Source organism: Aquarana catesbeiana, linkage group LG03, assembly GCF_042186555.1.
Source record: "Aquarana catesbeiana isolate 2022-GZ linkage group LG03, ASM4218655v1, whole genome shotgun sequence".
In the NCBI taxonomy this organism is placed as follows: domain Eukaryota; kingdom Metazoa; phylum Chordata; class Amphibia; order Anura; family Ranidae; genus Aquarana; species Aquarana catesbeiana.
Genome location: NC_133326.1, coordinates 724674467 through 724691229, shown reverse-complemented (window position 1 = coordinate 724691229; position 16763 = coordinate 724674467). Strand labels below are relative to the sequence as shown.

Here is a 16763-nt window from a genome sequence, read left to right as displayed (position 1 = left end):
TAACGCGCAGAGACTGCAGCGCCCTGCACATGTGGAGCTTTGGGGTGTGATGCAGTCAATGTGCTGCCCTTAGGCTGGCCCCTGGAGGGCATCCTGCCTCGTTGGTGATGTGCTGCCGCCTCCTCCTCCTCCTCCTCCTCCTCCTCCTCCTCCTCTCTCCTATCAGGCACCCACGTTGAGTCAGTGACCTCATCATCCCCTCCCTCCTCATCACTGGAGCAAACCTGGCAGTATGCTGCAGCAGGGGGAGCATGACTGCCAGATTGCTGTCCTTCTTGGGCACCCCCTCTGTCCGCGCTCATGTTACTGCCTTCATCGAGCTCAGTATCGTCATCAGAGCCTTCCAAACGCTGGGCATCCTCCTGGAGCATGTACCCAACACTGTGGTCAAACAGTTCGAGGGAATCCTCATGAGGACATGGTGGAGCTAGGGAAGGAGTCACTGATGACATTGAGCTGAGGGAAGAGGCCGCTGCTTTGCCAGACAAAGCACCCTGGGCATGGGTGAGAGAGGATGAGGAGGATGAGGACGGCTTGGTCATCCACTCGACCAAGTCTTCCGCATGTTGCGGCTCAACATGGCCAGCTGCCGAAAAAAAGGCCAAGCGTGTCCCATGGCCACGTGCTGATGAGGATGCACCGTCTCCACGACCAGCACTAGACACAGAGCCTGCTTGCCCTCTCTTATTGGCTTGTGACTGTCTGCCTCTCCTTCTTGGCCTTCCAGACATACTAATGGCCTGTAGCTGCACTAAGCTGGGATAGAACACCTGTAATTTTCTTCAAGTAGCTTTATATACTGTAACCAGACAAGCCTGCCTGTCAGTAGGAAGATAACAGGAACGGATCTAGCTGAACACTGTGAGCAGGACGCACTGTACTAAATGTAAATAGTCTAGCTGCCTGACCGTGGTACTAATAGGATCAAATAGAACACCTGTAATTTTCTTCAGGTAGCTTTATATACTGTAACCAGACAAGCCTGCCTGTCAGTAGGAAGATAACAGGAACGGATCTAGCTGTACACTGTGAGCAGGACGCACTGTACTAAATGTAAATAGTCTAGCTGCCTGACCGTGGTACTAATAGGATCAAATAGAACACCTGTAATTTTCTTCAGGTAGCTTTATATACTGTAACCAGACAAGCCTGCCTGTCAGTAGGAAGATAACAGGAACGGATCTAGCTGTACACTGTGAGCAGGACGCACTGTACTAAATGTAAATAGTCTAGCTGCCTGACCGTGGTACTAATAGGATCAAATAGAACACCTGTAATTTTCTTCAGGTAGCTTTATATACTGTAACCAGACAAGCCTGCCTGTCAGTAGGAAGATAACAGGAACGGATCTAGCTGTACACTGTGAGCAGGACGCACTGTACTAAATGTAAATAGTCTAGCTGCCTGACCGTGGTACTAATAGGATCAAATAGAACACCTGTAATTTTCTTCAGGTAGCTTTATATACTGTAACCAGACAAGCCTGCCTGTCAGTAGGAAGATAACAGGAACGGATCTAGCTGAACACTGTGAGCAGGACGCACTGTACTAAATGTAAATAGTCTAGCTGCCTGACCGTGGTACTAATAGGATCAAATAGAACACCTGTAATTTTCTTCAGGTAGCTTTATATACTGTAACCAGACAAGCCTGCCGGTCAGTAGGAATTTAACAGGAACGGATCTAGCTGAACACTGTGAGCAGGACGCACTGCACTAAATGTAAATAGCAGGAACGGATCTAGCTGAACACTGTGAGCAGGACGCACTGCACTAAATGTAAATAGTCTAGAAGATAACAGGAACGGATCTAGCTGAACACTGTGAGCAGGACGCACTGCACTAAATGTAAATAGTCTAGAAGATAACAGGAACGGATCTAGCTGAACACTGTGAGCAGGACGCACTGCACTAAATGTAAATAGCAGGAACGGCTCTAGCTGAACACTGTGCGCAGGACGCACTGCACTAAATGTAAATAGCAGGAACGGATCTAGCTGAACACTGTGAGCAGGACGCACTGCACTAAATGTAAATAGCAGGAACGGATCTAGCTGAACACTGTGAGCAGGACGCACTGCACTAAATGTAAATAGCAGGAACGGATCTAGCTGAACACTGTGAGCAGGACGCACTGCACTAAATGTAAATAGCAGGAACGGATCTAGCTGAACACTGTGAGCAGGACGCACTGCACTAAATGTAAATTGCAGGAACGGATCTAGCTGAACACTGTGAGCAGGACGCACTGCACTAAATGTAAATAGCAGGAACGGATCTAGCTGAACACTGTGAGCAGGACGCACTGCACTAAATGTAAATTGCAGGAACGGATCTAGCTGAACACTGTGAGCAGGACGCACTGCACTAAATGTAAATAGTCTAGAAGATAACAGGAACGGATCTAGCTGAACACTGTGAGCAGGACGCACTGCACTAAATGTAAATAGCAGGAACGGATCTAGCTGAACACTGTGAGCAGGACGCACTGCATTAAATGTAAATAGTCTAACTCAAATCAAATGACACTGTCTCTCTCTCTCTCTATCTCTCAGCACACCGGAACACACACTACACAGGGCCGCCGTGCAGGCGGCCTTATATAGTGTGGGGTGTGTACTAAATCCCCTGAGCCATAATTGGCCAAAGCCACCCTGGCTTTGGCCAATTACAGCTCTCTCTACTGACAGCGCTGTGATTGGCCAAGCATGCGGGTCATAGTGCATGCTTGGCCAATCATCAGCCAGCAATGCACTGCGATGCCGCAGTGAATTATGGGCCGTGACGCGCCACACGAATTTAGCGCGAACGGCCCATAACGTTCGCAATTCGGCGAACGATCGAACAGCCGATGTTCGAGTCGAACATGGGTTCGACTCGAACACGAAGCTCATCCCTAATAAGGAACCTACTTTGGATAAAGGGTTGGGGGATGTCTCTTAAAGGTTCTCATTTAAACAGGTCATGGTAGACCTTGAGGTAGCCACATTCAATCAGACTTGTTATTACTGTTAACAATGGTTTCCACGTAGCTTCATCGGAATCTGAGGAAGGTACTTGGATGAGTGGTAAAACATCTTCGAAATTATTCCAGTTGCATGTGGCTAAATACGACCAGTTTTTGGGATATAGAACAATTTTTGTCCCACATTACGTAGAAAGTCTACCTAAAATTTTCAAGGTCCCATAAGGGATTGCTCTTCAACCCTGTGTTTGGGGCCCACTAACAGGCCAGGTTTTATGTATTACCTTGGGGAGATGCAGACTAGAATATTGCAATCACTGAGCAGCAAATGATATCACCTGTGATGTATTTCAGTTATCTTGCAAACCTGGCCTGTTATTGGGCCCTGAGGACAGGGTTGATGACCACTGCCATAAGGGTTTCCATGAGGGTACATGCATATGTGTTTCTCCGGTGGATCTCCCACACCTGTAAAGCCTGAGTCTATGAATACCTGCATCGGGGGGAAGGTAGAAGACAAAGATGGCAAGGATGGTAATAAGAATGCAGGGGACGATGATATTGACAATATAGAATAACGGCTTCCTTCGGATCACCAGGTAAAACGTGATGTCCTCATACAGGGGGTCTGTTGGGTTTGTGTTCTTACGGGAAGATCGATGTCGAATCTCCCACTGGCCGTTTTCTGCAGAAAAAAAAAAAAATATTATTCTAATATAGAAGAACTTACTATAGTTCAGCAAAGACCCAGCAAAACATGTCAAATGACCTGGGAAGATGGAAGGTCTCTAGGAATGGGCTGTGAAGGTTCTCATTCATTCATCCAGTCATAGCATACAAAATAGACACACACAGTTTGACTTGCTCTACAATGTTGAAGATGCTTTCTCAAGCCACTTCTTAACAAATGTCAGGAACATACCCCAGCAGGCCCAAATCTACAGGGGTTCTAGGGTGGGCTGTGTCCCCCCAGATTTTAGTTGCGCCCCCCTCCCAGGTCTCTAAGAGTGCATCCACTGATGCACACTGATGGGGACAGTTGATATAAGGGGGGCTAACATGGGGAGAGTTGATGTAAGGGAGCACTCTGATGGGGACAGTTGATGTAAGGGGCACTCTGATGTAGACAGCTGATGTAAGGGGGAAATCTGATGGAGACAATTGATGTAAGGGGAGTCTGATGGGGACAATAAATTTAAGGGGGCTCTTATAGGGACAGTTGAAGTAAGGGGTACTAAGATAAGGACAGTTGATGTAAGGGGGCACTGATGTGGACAGCTGATGTAAGTGGCACTCTGATAGTGGCAATTGATGTAAGGGGGCACTCTGATGGGGACACTTGGTGTAAGGGGGTACTTTGATGGGGACAGTTGATGTAAAGGGGCACTCTGATAGGGACAGTCAATGTAAGGAGGCACTCTGATTGGGGCAATCAATGTAAGGGGGGCTCTGATGGGTAGAGTTGATGTAAATGGGCAATTTGATGGAGACAACTGATGTAATGCGGACTCTGATGGGGACAGTTGATGTAAAGGGGCACTCATTTCTGTCACACTATTGACATTATACCCCCTGACTTTTTTCACTGCACCCTCAGATCAGATTCAGGCTAGATCCAGCCCTGTACCCCAGCATTTATCTCCACACATTAGCAGAGTGGCTCTTTACCGCGATCTATGATTAGCTGTGTCCAACGGACACAGCTTTTACAGAGCACACCCGATGGGGGCAAGGGGTAGGCGGGGTTCTGAGAGGATGTCCATGAACACCCTCTCAGAACTGGAGGACCGCTCTGTAGTATGGATGGGAAGTGGCTTAAATGGAAGAAGTGGTTTGGAAATGACAAAGTATCTTCAACATGTTCTACAGAACATGCCCAGCTGAATGCAACCATCTACTACTATACATCTCCGGGACTTGGTAGGACACACAACCCACAAGAGGGGAAAAAGCATTAAATTAGTGCCAAAGATATGCTCCCCAAATCTCTCACCCTCAAACGTATTGGGAAAGATGACCGCTTGAGTAATCTCTCTTCCTTGGGTGTCCCTTGGGTGTACCAGCGTCACCTCGTCTGCCTCGTAGGTCTGAGATCGGAACACCATGCTACAATTCTGCCAGTCAAATGGGAAGTATTGAACCTGAAGTGATGGAACAAAGGGGAACGGATCATGGAGGAGGTCAAGTACTCGGATTCAACTGATAAAAACATTAGAAGGAGGACGAACTGGAAAAAATGTAGACATTATACAATTAAATAAAATATTGACAGAAAATCATTCAGATGTCAGCAAATACCAACCACAGAACAGGGATTTGGCCAGAAACCCAATAATTTCATGTTTTTTTAGATTAAAAAATATGTGTGAAAACATCATGAGGAAACTGACACCATTTTTGCAGAAGGTTACAACACATGCAATAGTTTGGATAAAGAAACAGAAAGCAGTAATACACTTTCTATTCAGGGCTAGTTTAACCACCTGACATATTCTTCTCAAGGACTCCACTAGTGAGATCTCTGTGCTCTTAGTTTTGTTCACCTGCTGTGCCCATTATGAGGGACACCTACCATCCCTGTGCTGAGTTCCTGGGTCTGTACACCTGCTGTGCCCATTATGAGGGGTTCCCACCATCCTCTGCTGAGTTCCCAGGTTTGAACTCCTACTGCGCCTATTATGAGGGGTTCCCACCATCCTTGAGGTGAGCTCTGGCTCTGCACACCTGCTGTGCCCATTATGAGGGGTTCCCATCATCCCAGTGCTAAGTTTCTTTGTCTGTACATCTGCTGCGCCCCTTATGAAGGATTCCCACCATCCTTGTGCTGAGTTACGGGGTCTGTACACCTGCTGTGCCCATTGTTAGGGGTTCCCACTATCCCTGTGGTGAGGTCCTGGGTCTGTACACCCGCTGTGCCCATTATGAGGGACAACCACCATCCCAGTGCTGAGTTCCCGGGTCTGTACACCTGCTGTGCCCATTAGGAGCAGTTCCCACCATCCTTGTGATGAGTTCCCAGCAATGCACAGCTGCTGTGCCCATTATGAGGGGTTCCCACCATCCCTGTGTTGAGTTTCCCAGTCTTCACAACTACTGTTCCCATAATGAGGGGTTCCCAACATCCCTACACTAAATTTGCAGCTCTACAAACTTGCTGTGCCAATTTTGAGGGGTTTATACCATCCTTGCACATGTGCTGTGCACATTATGAGTGAATCCAACCATTCCTGTGCTAAGTTCCTTTGTCTGTACACCTGCAGTGCCCATTATTAGGGGCTCCCACCATCCCTGTGCTGAGTTCCCGGGTCTGTACACCTGCTGTGCCCATTATGAGGGGTTAATTTTGTTTATTGAAAAATCTTACAAACAAAAACTTATATACAATAAAACCATAATAAATAAAACATATTTACAAAATAATTGAATATGACTATGCAAAACAAGAACATTATAAATGGTACAAACCAAAATGCGCACAACACAATCCCTACGGGAGAGCCAGACTAAGGAACATCACCGTCACCATGCATGTAGCCTTTTATCAAAAATATATTTCATCTTGAAAATCTAGGGGAGTGAATCAAGAATACAAAGAAAAGCCGCACACCCCGAGATCAACAAGCAGCAGCTACAGAGTCCTGATATTCCTCCACGCCCTTATCCAGGCCTCCTGCTGCCACCTGCCTTTCTCAAGACCCTGAATCTTCCCAACCTCACCCAGAATGTCCTGCACCACCACTTCCACAGGGAGGATTTTACTCCGTAAGGATACCTGACACCGTGCACTCCACGTGAAATAACGGACTACTAGACTAACTAAAAAAAGTGTTTCCAAATCATAATCCCGACGAGTCTGGAATGCCCCATACACCCACTCTGCATAACTCATATGTGGGAGGAAGGGTATACTCAGAGCCCTCCCAACCCTCTTGTACACCTCTATATTAAAAGGGCATTGAAGTAGAAAGTGATCCATGGACTCCACTACTCCTCCACACTCCACTCTCGGGCAGCCCCGATCACTCAAGTAAATAAACTTCAAGTTGCCCTTCACATATAGTTTTCCATGAAAGGCAAGCCAAGCCTGATCCCTAAACTTCATTGGGATTCTCTCCAAATTAATCAATCGCAAACCCACCCCCAAAACCAGGCTTGGGCAATCCCTCAAGGCCAGTGGCTCGCAAAAAGCAGAGCTCATGATCCACTTCTCAAGAAGTTTCCTTGGAAGAGATCTGACTTCTTCTGCTGTTACTTGCCACTGCCGAAGCATTTTCAAACACGGGGCAACATAAGCCGGGTTCCCACCATCCCTGTGCTGAGTTCCTGGGTCTGTACACCTGCTGTGCTGATTATGAGGGTCCCCACCATCCCTGTGCTGAGTTCCCAGGTCTGTACACCTGCTGTGCCCATTATGAGGGGTTCCCACCATCCCTGTGCTGAGTTCCCAGGTCTGTACACCTGCTGTGCCCATTACGAGGGGTTCCCACCATCCCTGCATGGAGTACCTGGCAACTCCATAATAATGGCCATGGTATCGGAATGGGATGTCCAACAGGATCATAGAGGTGTGACAGTCAGATGTCAGCAAATATTTGGCCACATAGTGTACTTTTTCACTCACAACTTATTTATTCCAAACTCAGAAAAAGTTAACTTGAGATCCTTCAAACCAGACTTTGGAGAGCTGAAGCTAAATGTTCCTTTCTTTGTATTTTATCTCAATGATAAAACAGTATAGCGATGGATTAAGAACACAGTTTGATGGGCGATAGTCACCTCGATGGGGCAGCTGCTGTGATAGAGGGCCGGGGGCAGCCAGGTGACATTGCCTTTCCAGTTAACCAAGACTTCAACCGCAAGCCCAACCTCAAATTCACCGTCATTGCTGGGAGAGGAGAAAACAAGAGTCAGTGAGTTGGGGAAACAAAAACTGGATAGGACCATTTAATATCCAAAAAGATGTCATGCATATGGCTAAGGACCATCTTACACACTGCCAGAATAGAGCAGGGAAGGGTTAAAACTCTTTAACGGTTCCCTTCATTACCTGTCCTGTAATCACAAGAAGAGAGAAAAATCCCCCCTGACAATTGAAGTCAATGAAATTTTCCCTCTGTTCCTCAAAAATGTGGACTTTACCTTACTTTCAGTCCTAGTAGCAATAGCATGGATATAGACAACAATAAAACCTGACAAGGGTTTAAAAAACACCCCAGGAGCCCTCAGTTCTGATGCAAACAGTGGGCTGGCTCCTCTTGGGAGGAGTTATGTAAATGTCAAAAATGCTGTGATGGACGAATGTCAGTCTGGAGAGGTATGTGGTCCTAAGCAGGTTGTAGTAGTAGACATGTGCAATTCGTTTAGTTCCGAATTAAAAAATTCGGACAAATTGTTTGTTATTCGCAAATTTGGATGTATCTAAATTCCAAATCACAATAGTAATGAATGAAAAACAGATCCCCTGAAATAACGAAATGAAATACGTACAAAATAACGAAATTCGAAAATCAGATTCTATTCAGATATGAATTTGCTTTGAATTTGGAAACTAATATGAAATGTAAACATATTGCAATTCTTAGATGTGAAATTGGAATTTGACAGCCATATACAAAAATAATTCAAAATTTCTGAATTCGGTCGAATTGGATTAAATTCAGTCAAATTGAATTCAGTTCAGACGAGTTCGGAAAATCTGAATTGAATTCGAAACCGAATAAACGAAACAAACATAAATGTATTCCGAAAACGAATTGAACAAATTTAACTAAACAAAATTAGTTAATTAACAAATTGAAACAAAACAAAACACATTTTTTGTTCTGCACATGTCTACTAAGTAGCACCCACATGTGATGCTGAGCCCTATGAATGAGGTTAGCAGGACCATTGATGAACAGCCTGACCTCTGAAAGGACTTCTTGGGCCCCCAAAACTAAAGTGAGGGCATGACTGGAATGTCAAGACTACAAATCCCACCTTTGTGGTTTGCAATAGTATATTCAGACACCCACTTGTTCATAAGGACGATATCCGGTTTCCACACACTGTCGGAGCCAATCCGCAGAGTCTGGATGCCGCCATATTCTGATGGGTCCCAGGTGAGGCGAAGGTCATTCCAGGCCTGAGAATAAAGAAATGGTTACTTTGCCCCTTGTGCACAGTCCATAGGAGCATATATCCAGCTCTTAAGGGGTGCTTTAAATTCAAAAGGGTGGCATCCTCCCTCTTCCCAAAACATAATTAGAACAATGAAGCAGAAGAACAAACATACATTTACTAATGCAAACATAAAAAGAGTGAACCAATCGCATAACAGTCAGGTGGGAAATAAGGCCCAAGATCCAACGTTCTCAAGGAGGACATGTGCATCCATAAACCCTCTTCCCATAAAAATATCAAGGACTCCCACTGGCTGGACCATCTGGTGTCACAGAGGAAGTGACGTCACGACTCACGGACCCAGATCCTACGTGGGTGCTGTGAAAAAGTACAAAAAGAGTCGACCAATAGCAGAACAGTCAGGTGGGAAAGTGAGGCCAAAGACCCAACGTTTTCAAGGAGGACCTGTCCACCCGTAAACCATCTTCCCTTAAATAATACTTAAGACTCCTGCGGGCTAGACCATCCGATGTGACACCAGAAGTGATGTCATGACACGTTATTTCCAATGCAACCTGAGTCCCTTTCACCGCCAACCATTGGGTAAGGCAGCCTATACACAAGGGCTGTCAACCCCAAGATGGTGGTGGGACACAGGTGCATGGGGCCAGAGTCATAAAGACAAGCAAAAACAAGGCACGGGTACAGATTTTAAATGGGTCAGTCAAATTCGTAATGCCTTGGGGGATCCGGAAAGGAATTTTTTAAAGCAAATTAGACCATGGCTTAAAGGGGTTTAATTTCCCTTCTTCTAGATCAACTGTGGTAGGTGTAGGGTTCTGTAGATGGAGGTTTTCTATTATAGTTATGTATTCATTTTTTCCATTGGTTGACCTCAATGGCCTTTTTTCAACCTGAACTATGTAATTATAAATTATCACTGGGCACACTGACTCTGTGTATATACAGTCCAAAGAACGTGCCAAGCAAACATCCAAGAGTTTATTTGCTAAAATTGATTCATAGCAGAAAAAAAAGCCAACATGGCCAAACAGCTATCCAGATTTCATCAGGGCTGCAAAAAAAAAAAAAGTAAAATGCAAATATAAAAAAAAAAGTAGCAAACAAAAAAATAAAAATGAAAATAAAAAATTATTATACTGTATATATATCTATATCTATCTATCTATCTATCTATATAGATAGATATAGATATATATATAGATATATATATCTATATATATATAGATATAGATATAGATATACAGTATAATCATTTTTTATTTTCATATTTATTTTTTCTGTTTGCTACTTTTTTTATATTTGCATTTTACTTTTTTTTTTTTTTTTGCAGCCCTGATGAAATCTGGATAGCTGTTTGGCCATGTTGGCTTTTTTTCTGCTATGAATCAATTATATATATATATATATATATATATATATATATATATATATATATATATATATATATTGAAAAGTCAAGAATACCCATTTTTATTGTCAGATGGCCCAGCCGATGGGGGTCTGGGGTAATATTTAGAAGAGGGTTTATGGCTGCACATGTCCTCCTTGAGAACATTGAGTCTCAGACCTCATTTTCCCACCTGACTGTTAAGCAGATGGCTGACTTTATTTGTACTTTTTCACAACACTTGTTTGCTTGTTTATTGAGCCTGTGTTTCTCATACTGCATATTGCAGTAAATAGAATAGAAAATGTCCATATAAGGAATGCTACACCCACAGTTGCATAGCTCCCAACTGTCCCTGATTTGGAGGGACTGTCCCTGATTTGGAGCAACGTCCCTCTGTCCCTCATTCCTTCTCATTTGTCCCTCATTTTGGTTTGATCTATATAGTTGTATAAAAAATGCACTTTTTATCTATCAAAAGATGTTTCCCAGTGCTAAACCTTTCATCCAATTTCTAAAATGCCAATATAAAGGAAGAGTAGTGGTAAAAAAAAAGCACTTGTGGGTTTAACCAATCATTCTGTTTTGTATAATTCTCCTTTAAGGGGGGCGTGGCAAGGGGTGTGTCCTATGCCTACATACTTTTTCTAATAGGTGTCCCTCATTCCCATCTCAGAAAGTTGGGAGGTATGCAGTTGATCCACAGGAAGTCAAAGAAATCCCCATAAGCCCTTGACCAATTTCCTCCAGTGCGGGAAAAATGCTTATTGATCCCCCCAACACAATTAGAATTGGATTGACCTGTTGCAAATCTGTATCCAGAGCCTCACTTTTACTTGTGTTTATGATTCTGGAAGTGATAAGGCCAAGTGAACCTGCGTCCCACCACCGTCCTGGGGTTAATACTGCCTTACGCCATGGTGGAGAAAGGGAGCCAGGTTGCATTGGAAATAACATGTCATGACATCACTTCTGGTGTCACATCGGATGGGCCAGCCCACAAGAGTTCCAGGTATTATTTAATGGTTGCACGGGTCCTCCTTGAGAACATTGGGTCTTGGACCTCATTTTCCCAACTGACTGTTATGCCATTGGTTTTTGTACTCTTTCACAATGCATTTTGTATAGTTGTAGGTTGTATATTTGAGCCACTTTGTTTCCTCCTGCACTTTGTTATGTGATATGTATATACTGGAGATCTTTGTTCGGAATGTTTCTTTGACATCTCATTGGATTTCTGTGTGTGCTTGCTCTTCATTACTCCAATTGTGTTAGATCTGACAGAGAAGAACATGGAATTAGTAACTGGTAGCCTCATCCTGTTAGTTAAATCGAACCCGGCATGTTTCCTAGATCATATAGATGACCTAAATCATCTATTAGGACTTGTCACCACATTAAACTCTGGAAGAGCTCCTTATATATAAACCATCACCAAAGGTCTGCTGGCTCATTGTATAGATGAGTCTTGGGTGGCAAGAAGAACAATTTACATGAATTGTTTCTTCACATATTACAGCTCACACAGAGCCAAGAGTCAGAAACATCTGAAAGAGCCCTAAAAGCCTCATTCTTTCAGAAACTATTTCTGACAGCAGGTTCTTGCTGAGACTGAGATCCCACTGTATTCTGCTTCGGGGGAATTCATAGGATTATATCTAAAGCTAAACATTTTCGGTTTAGTCGTAGATGGAGTGCTAAAGGATTTTTTTTCCCCTTTATTTGCCCTGTGCCTGTTCTGCAGACACAAAGTGGGAAGATATCTTCTCAAAGTGAGAGAATTTTTTTGACCTTGGTCATGGAGGGTTAAGGGGAGAGGATTTTTGGCTGCATAAGTCCTCCATGAGAACTTTGGGTTTTGGACCTTGTTTTCCCATTGGAAGATTTCCCCTTTGTTCCTGTTGTGGTAACAGCCCAAAATTTAAGGTTTTAATTTTAGTGCTAATGGTCACCAGGATAAAAAGAGAAACTGAATCTCCCCAGAGAAAAAATAACTGACAGGGGTCCTAACCCCTCACCACTCTATCCCAACAAAAAAATGGTCTGGCCACACACCTTCGAGGTGGGTCATTACCACAGAGGACCATGTCCCAGAGAGAATTTTGGACATACCTCTTATATGATACCTTAGATAAAGAATTACCTTACAATTTATTTGGGAGGATAGGTTGCAACGATGGCACGATTCTTATGACCTAAAGGATCTACCTGGCAGCACTGTTCCATCGCCAGGATACCATGAGTAAGTGACGGGTGGGGGTTAACATAACCAGGCATAGGCTTGGGCTTGGACAATATGAGAAGATGTTCTCTCTTATAACCTGGTGGGAGTCTCCTTTCTCCCCTTCCCATCCCTTTTCTCCTCCCCCTCCCTTGGCTTTCCAATGGGCAAAGCTGGAAAGCTGGGAATATTGACGTGTCTTATGGAATTCGGTGGGACTAGTATGATGATAGATGTATCCAGGGCTTTTTTTCAGGGGGAACTTGGTGGAACTCAGTTCCACCACCTCTGGCTCAGACCCTTTGGTGCCTGCTCACCACAATCATTTGTAAACTCAGAAGTCTGGTTTCTGTGTTTACAAGTGACAGCTCTGCACTCTGTATGCAATGCAATCCTTTTACTTAATGCCCCTTAAAGACCCTCCTACTGTTTTTGTGACATTTGACTGAACACGCCCACTATTTGATGTGATTTGGAGAGTGTGTGTAGGGGAGGGGTTTTGCGGGGCCGTGGTTAAGTTACAGCAACTATTGTTTGAGAAAAAAAAGCCCTGGATGTATCTCTGCCTTCTCTTCTTCTAAAGACGTGAAGTCAGTTCATGGAACACATCAAGATTCTCCAAGGCCTCCCCATTTATAGTGGACTCCTTGTCAAATGTTGTAGGATACATAAGTAAATACATAGTGGAAACACAAGTTGTTGGGTTGTAGGCCTCAAAGGCAATGAGATTATCAAGTGTCCAGAAAAATTTGTTTTCAGTTCTGTTCTTCAACCACTTGCGAACCGCCCGCCCGCAATGTACTGCGGATTGGCAGCCCATACAGGCAAAGCGACGTACTGGTACGTTGCTGCCAGTTTCTGGGTTTAGGGCACTCCCCCCCACTGATACCTGCTGTGATTGTACATGGCGGGAACCTGTCAGCAGGTCCCAGCCAATGATTCATGGCCGGGACCTGCTGAACGTCTGTGTCCAATCACAGCCCAGAGCCCTGTGTTGACAAACAACACAGGACTCTACAGAGGGTATGATCTCTCTGTTTCTTATCCCTGCAAAGGGATATGAAACAAAAAGATCTGTAGTAAAAACCAGCACACATTACACATGGTTAGGCACACAGTTAAATGTGAGGCTGGATACAATGGGGTGGAGTTTATATTTTTGGTACCCAACTTTCTTTTTTGTATTAAGTCCCACCCACGCCATGTGTTGTGGTCCGAAACCCATTAGGAGATGAGTTAGATAGGCAGTACTGGATCTTCTGTCATAAACAACAAAATATGAATATTTTATATGTAACAAAACTGGCTTCTAGCCCCATAGAACATACCATGTTCATGTAGACCCTGGTGGTCATCTCTTCATCTTTCTCATTCTAAAAAAAGAAAACAAAGTGGAAAAAAGGGATAAGAGTACAAATCGGACTTCGAGATCCAACGATGACCCAACACATAATGAAATGCAGGTAGAGAGCCAGATTACGAATGTCGGTTAAGAGTGGAGTGCGGTCTGAATTAAGGAACCAACATCACAGACATACATCTCAGCCATAGAGAACTCAACCCTTCCATCATGGCATAGGAGGAGACTCGAGAGGATAGACAGGGAACTACATTGTCCATCCAGAACTGAATGCAGAATATGGACAGGCTTACCAGACTAAGGAGCTGGGACAGACTCATCCCCAGCTGTACTGTAACCTTTTCCTGGGGGGTCCTCGTGGGCCGAACGTAAACATTGTAATTCTTGAAGAGCTTATCCCGGAGTATTCCCTCTTTGTTGTTGGCTTGTGCCAGCACCCCTGAAAAACAGATTACCACTATTTTATATTCTATAGATCAGATGTATTCCCTCTATTCAGTCCCAGGAGCAATGTCTGCCCTATAGCCATCGCACACAATGCCTCACCACCAAACCTGTATCTTTAGCTTCGAAATCTCAGGAGATGATTCGTCTGGTATGGAGGAATATTAGAGAAATTGATACTTGTTTAAGTGTAGAGATTATCTCCCGACACAAGATATTCTCAGCATTTTCTATACCTGAAGCTGTGGTTTATCATTGCTGTTAATAAACCTGACCTCCGGCCTCCACTTCAGTTTTGCACAGATGTACCGGCTCCTCTCCTGCACTGAAATGGCTTCACATGTGGGCGTTTCTTATGTAAATACAGCCTGCCTAGAAACACCCAGTCCTTCAGACTGCCACCCACCCATCAAGGCATTTTGATAATTGATAATGCCTCCGAAGAGCTACTAAACTGCTTTTATCAGGCCTGCGCGCTCTTGAGAGGAGTACTGAGGCGGGGTGCTGTGATGTTTTCAGGAAGTTATGTACAGCACCCTGCAGGCCCTTCCCAACAGCCATGTCTTGTCTGAAGTTTATAGAGAAGCACAGAAACCCAGTAATGACATCACTGGGTATAAAATAAAATATGTAATGAAAATTGAAAGGTCCCCCACTAAAGACCCACCATCTAAGACTAACCACCTAGGACCTGTCACTCAAGACTCACCACCTAAGACCCATTAACTCGGACCTGCCACCCAAGACCCACCACCTAAGAGTAGCCACCTAAGACCCATCACCTAAGACTTTCCACTTAAGACCTGCCACCAAAGACTCCCTACTCAAGTCCCATCACTATAGACCTGCTACCTAAGACCCACCACCTAGGATCTGCCACGCAAGACCCAACGCCTAAGACTAGCCACCTAAGACCCAACCCCTAGGACCTGCCACCCAAGACCCACCACCTAAGACTAGCCACCTAAGACCCACCACCTAAGACCCATCATCAAAGACCCCCTACCCAAGTCCTAGCACTCAAGACATGCTACCTAATACCCATCACCTAGGACCTGCCACCCAAGACCCACCACCTAAGACTAGCCACCTAAGACCTTCCACTCAAGACCTGCCACCTAAGACCCACCACCTGTACCCTCATATCTACCCTAATCCCCCTTCTTCAGCCACTGTACCCTCATATCTGCATAATAGTTTCCTTCCTCAGCCCATGTACCCTCCTATCTAACCAAGCCCCTCTCTTTAGCCACTATTTGCACAATAAAAACAAAAAAGTGGGGTGAGTGGCGCTACCCTAATAACTAACGGGTAGGTGATTAATAATGATTACGTGAAGTGAGGTGGATGGTACTACCTATACTAGGGGAAATTCCTCTCTTTGATTGTGCAAAAAATGTGCACCCTACACCTTGCAGTGCTTAAATATTAGATAAGCAAATACTCAAATATTAGATAAACAGATATGATAAAACAATCATAATAACCACATATGATATACAAAATGTGACCAAACCAAATCAAAATGGCATAAGGAATATAGAGTGACCAAAAAACTAATCATGTGCATAAAAAGTGTAAAACGATAGTGTAATGAATCATAAGTAGTTCCCAAAATTCATCAAAAATTCATCAGAAAAAAAATTAGTTTAAAAAAAAATGTGTATCAAAAAAATCCAAGTGATACAAGGTCCCAAAAGCAGTGTTAATATAAAATTGGTGAAGCTCCAAAGTAACCAAATATTCAAACGATCAGGTGACTCTTGTGCTTAGCAGATCAGGTGACTCATGTGATCCCCCTTATGGGTCCCCACTCACCAGCACCTGTTACCCCTGCAAGGGTGGTAGGGTGTATAGATAACTGTGGGTGGTCTCCCTTGATGGCTCTACCAGTGGTCCGTCTGTGGCCTATCGGGCATCTGCAGTTTGCTCCACCAGGTCAGGGCATCGAAACTGGTCATCCACTCAGCACATCACCAGTCACTGTATCCAAGAAATTATTCAGCAACTTCTCAGGGCTGGGTCCTCATAGGAAGAAACATGGCTCCCATAGTGTAGTATTAAGCAGCGTGCGCTTCAACTGCGTTCCAGGCTCCCTACTTCCATACCGGAAATGACGTGAGTGCGTGGCTCCATCTTACGCATTTCGTCACTATGGGAGCCTTGTTTTTTCCTATGAGGACCCAGCCCTGAGAAGTTGCTGAATAATTTCTTGGATACGGTGACTGGTGATGTGCTGAGCGGATGACCGGTTTGGATGC

At 44.4% G+C, this 16763-nt stretch overlaps 1 protein-coding gene across 5 annotated transcripts in view; it reads right to left on the bottom strand.

Moving 5' to 3' along the window:
• The window catches only part of CHRNB1 (cholinergic receptor nicotinic beta 1 subunit), a 152022-nt gene that overhangs the window by 12905 nt on the left and 122354 nt on the right, over nucleotides 1–16763 (bottom strand). For all 5 annotated transcript variants that reach the window (XM_073623268.1, XM_073623264.1, XM_073623267.1 and 2 more), the window contains 6 exons: nucleotides 14352–14497; nucleotides 14027–14071; nucleotides 8979–9088; nucleotides 7741–7849; nucleotides 4958–5105; nucleotides 3458–3649 (listed from right to left, as the gene is read on the bottom strand). In XM_073623268.1, coding sequence (XP_073479369.1) covers nucleotides 3458–3649; nucleotides 4958–5105; nucleotides 7741–7849; nucleotides 8979–9088; nucleotides 14027–14071; nucleotides 14352–14497 — 750 coding nt within the window. The remainder of the gene's footprint in view (nucleotides 1–3457; nucleotides 3650–4957; nucleotides 5106–7740; nucleotides 7850–8978; nucleotides 9089–14026; nucleotides 14072–14351; nucleotides 14498–16763) is intronic.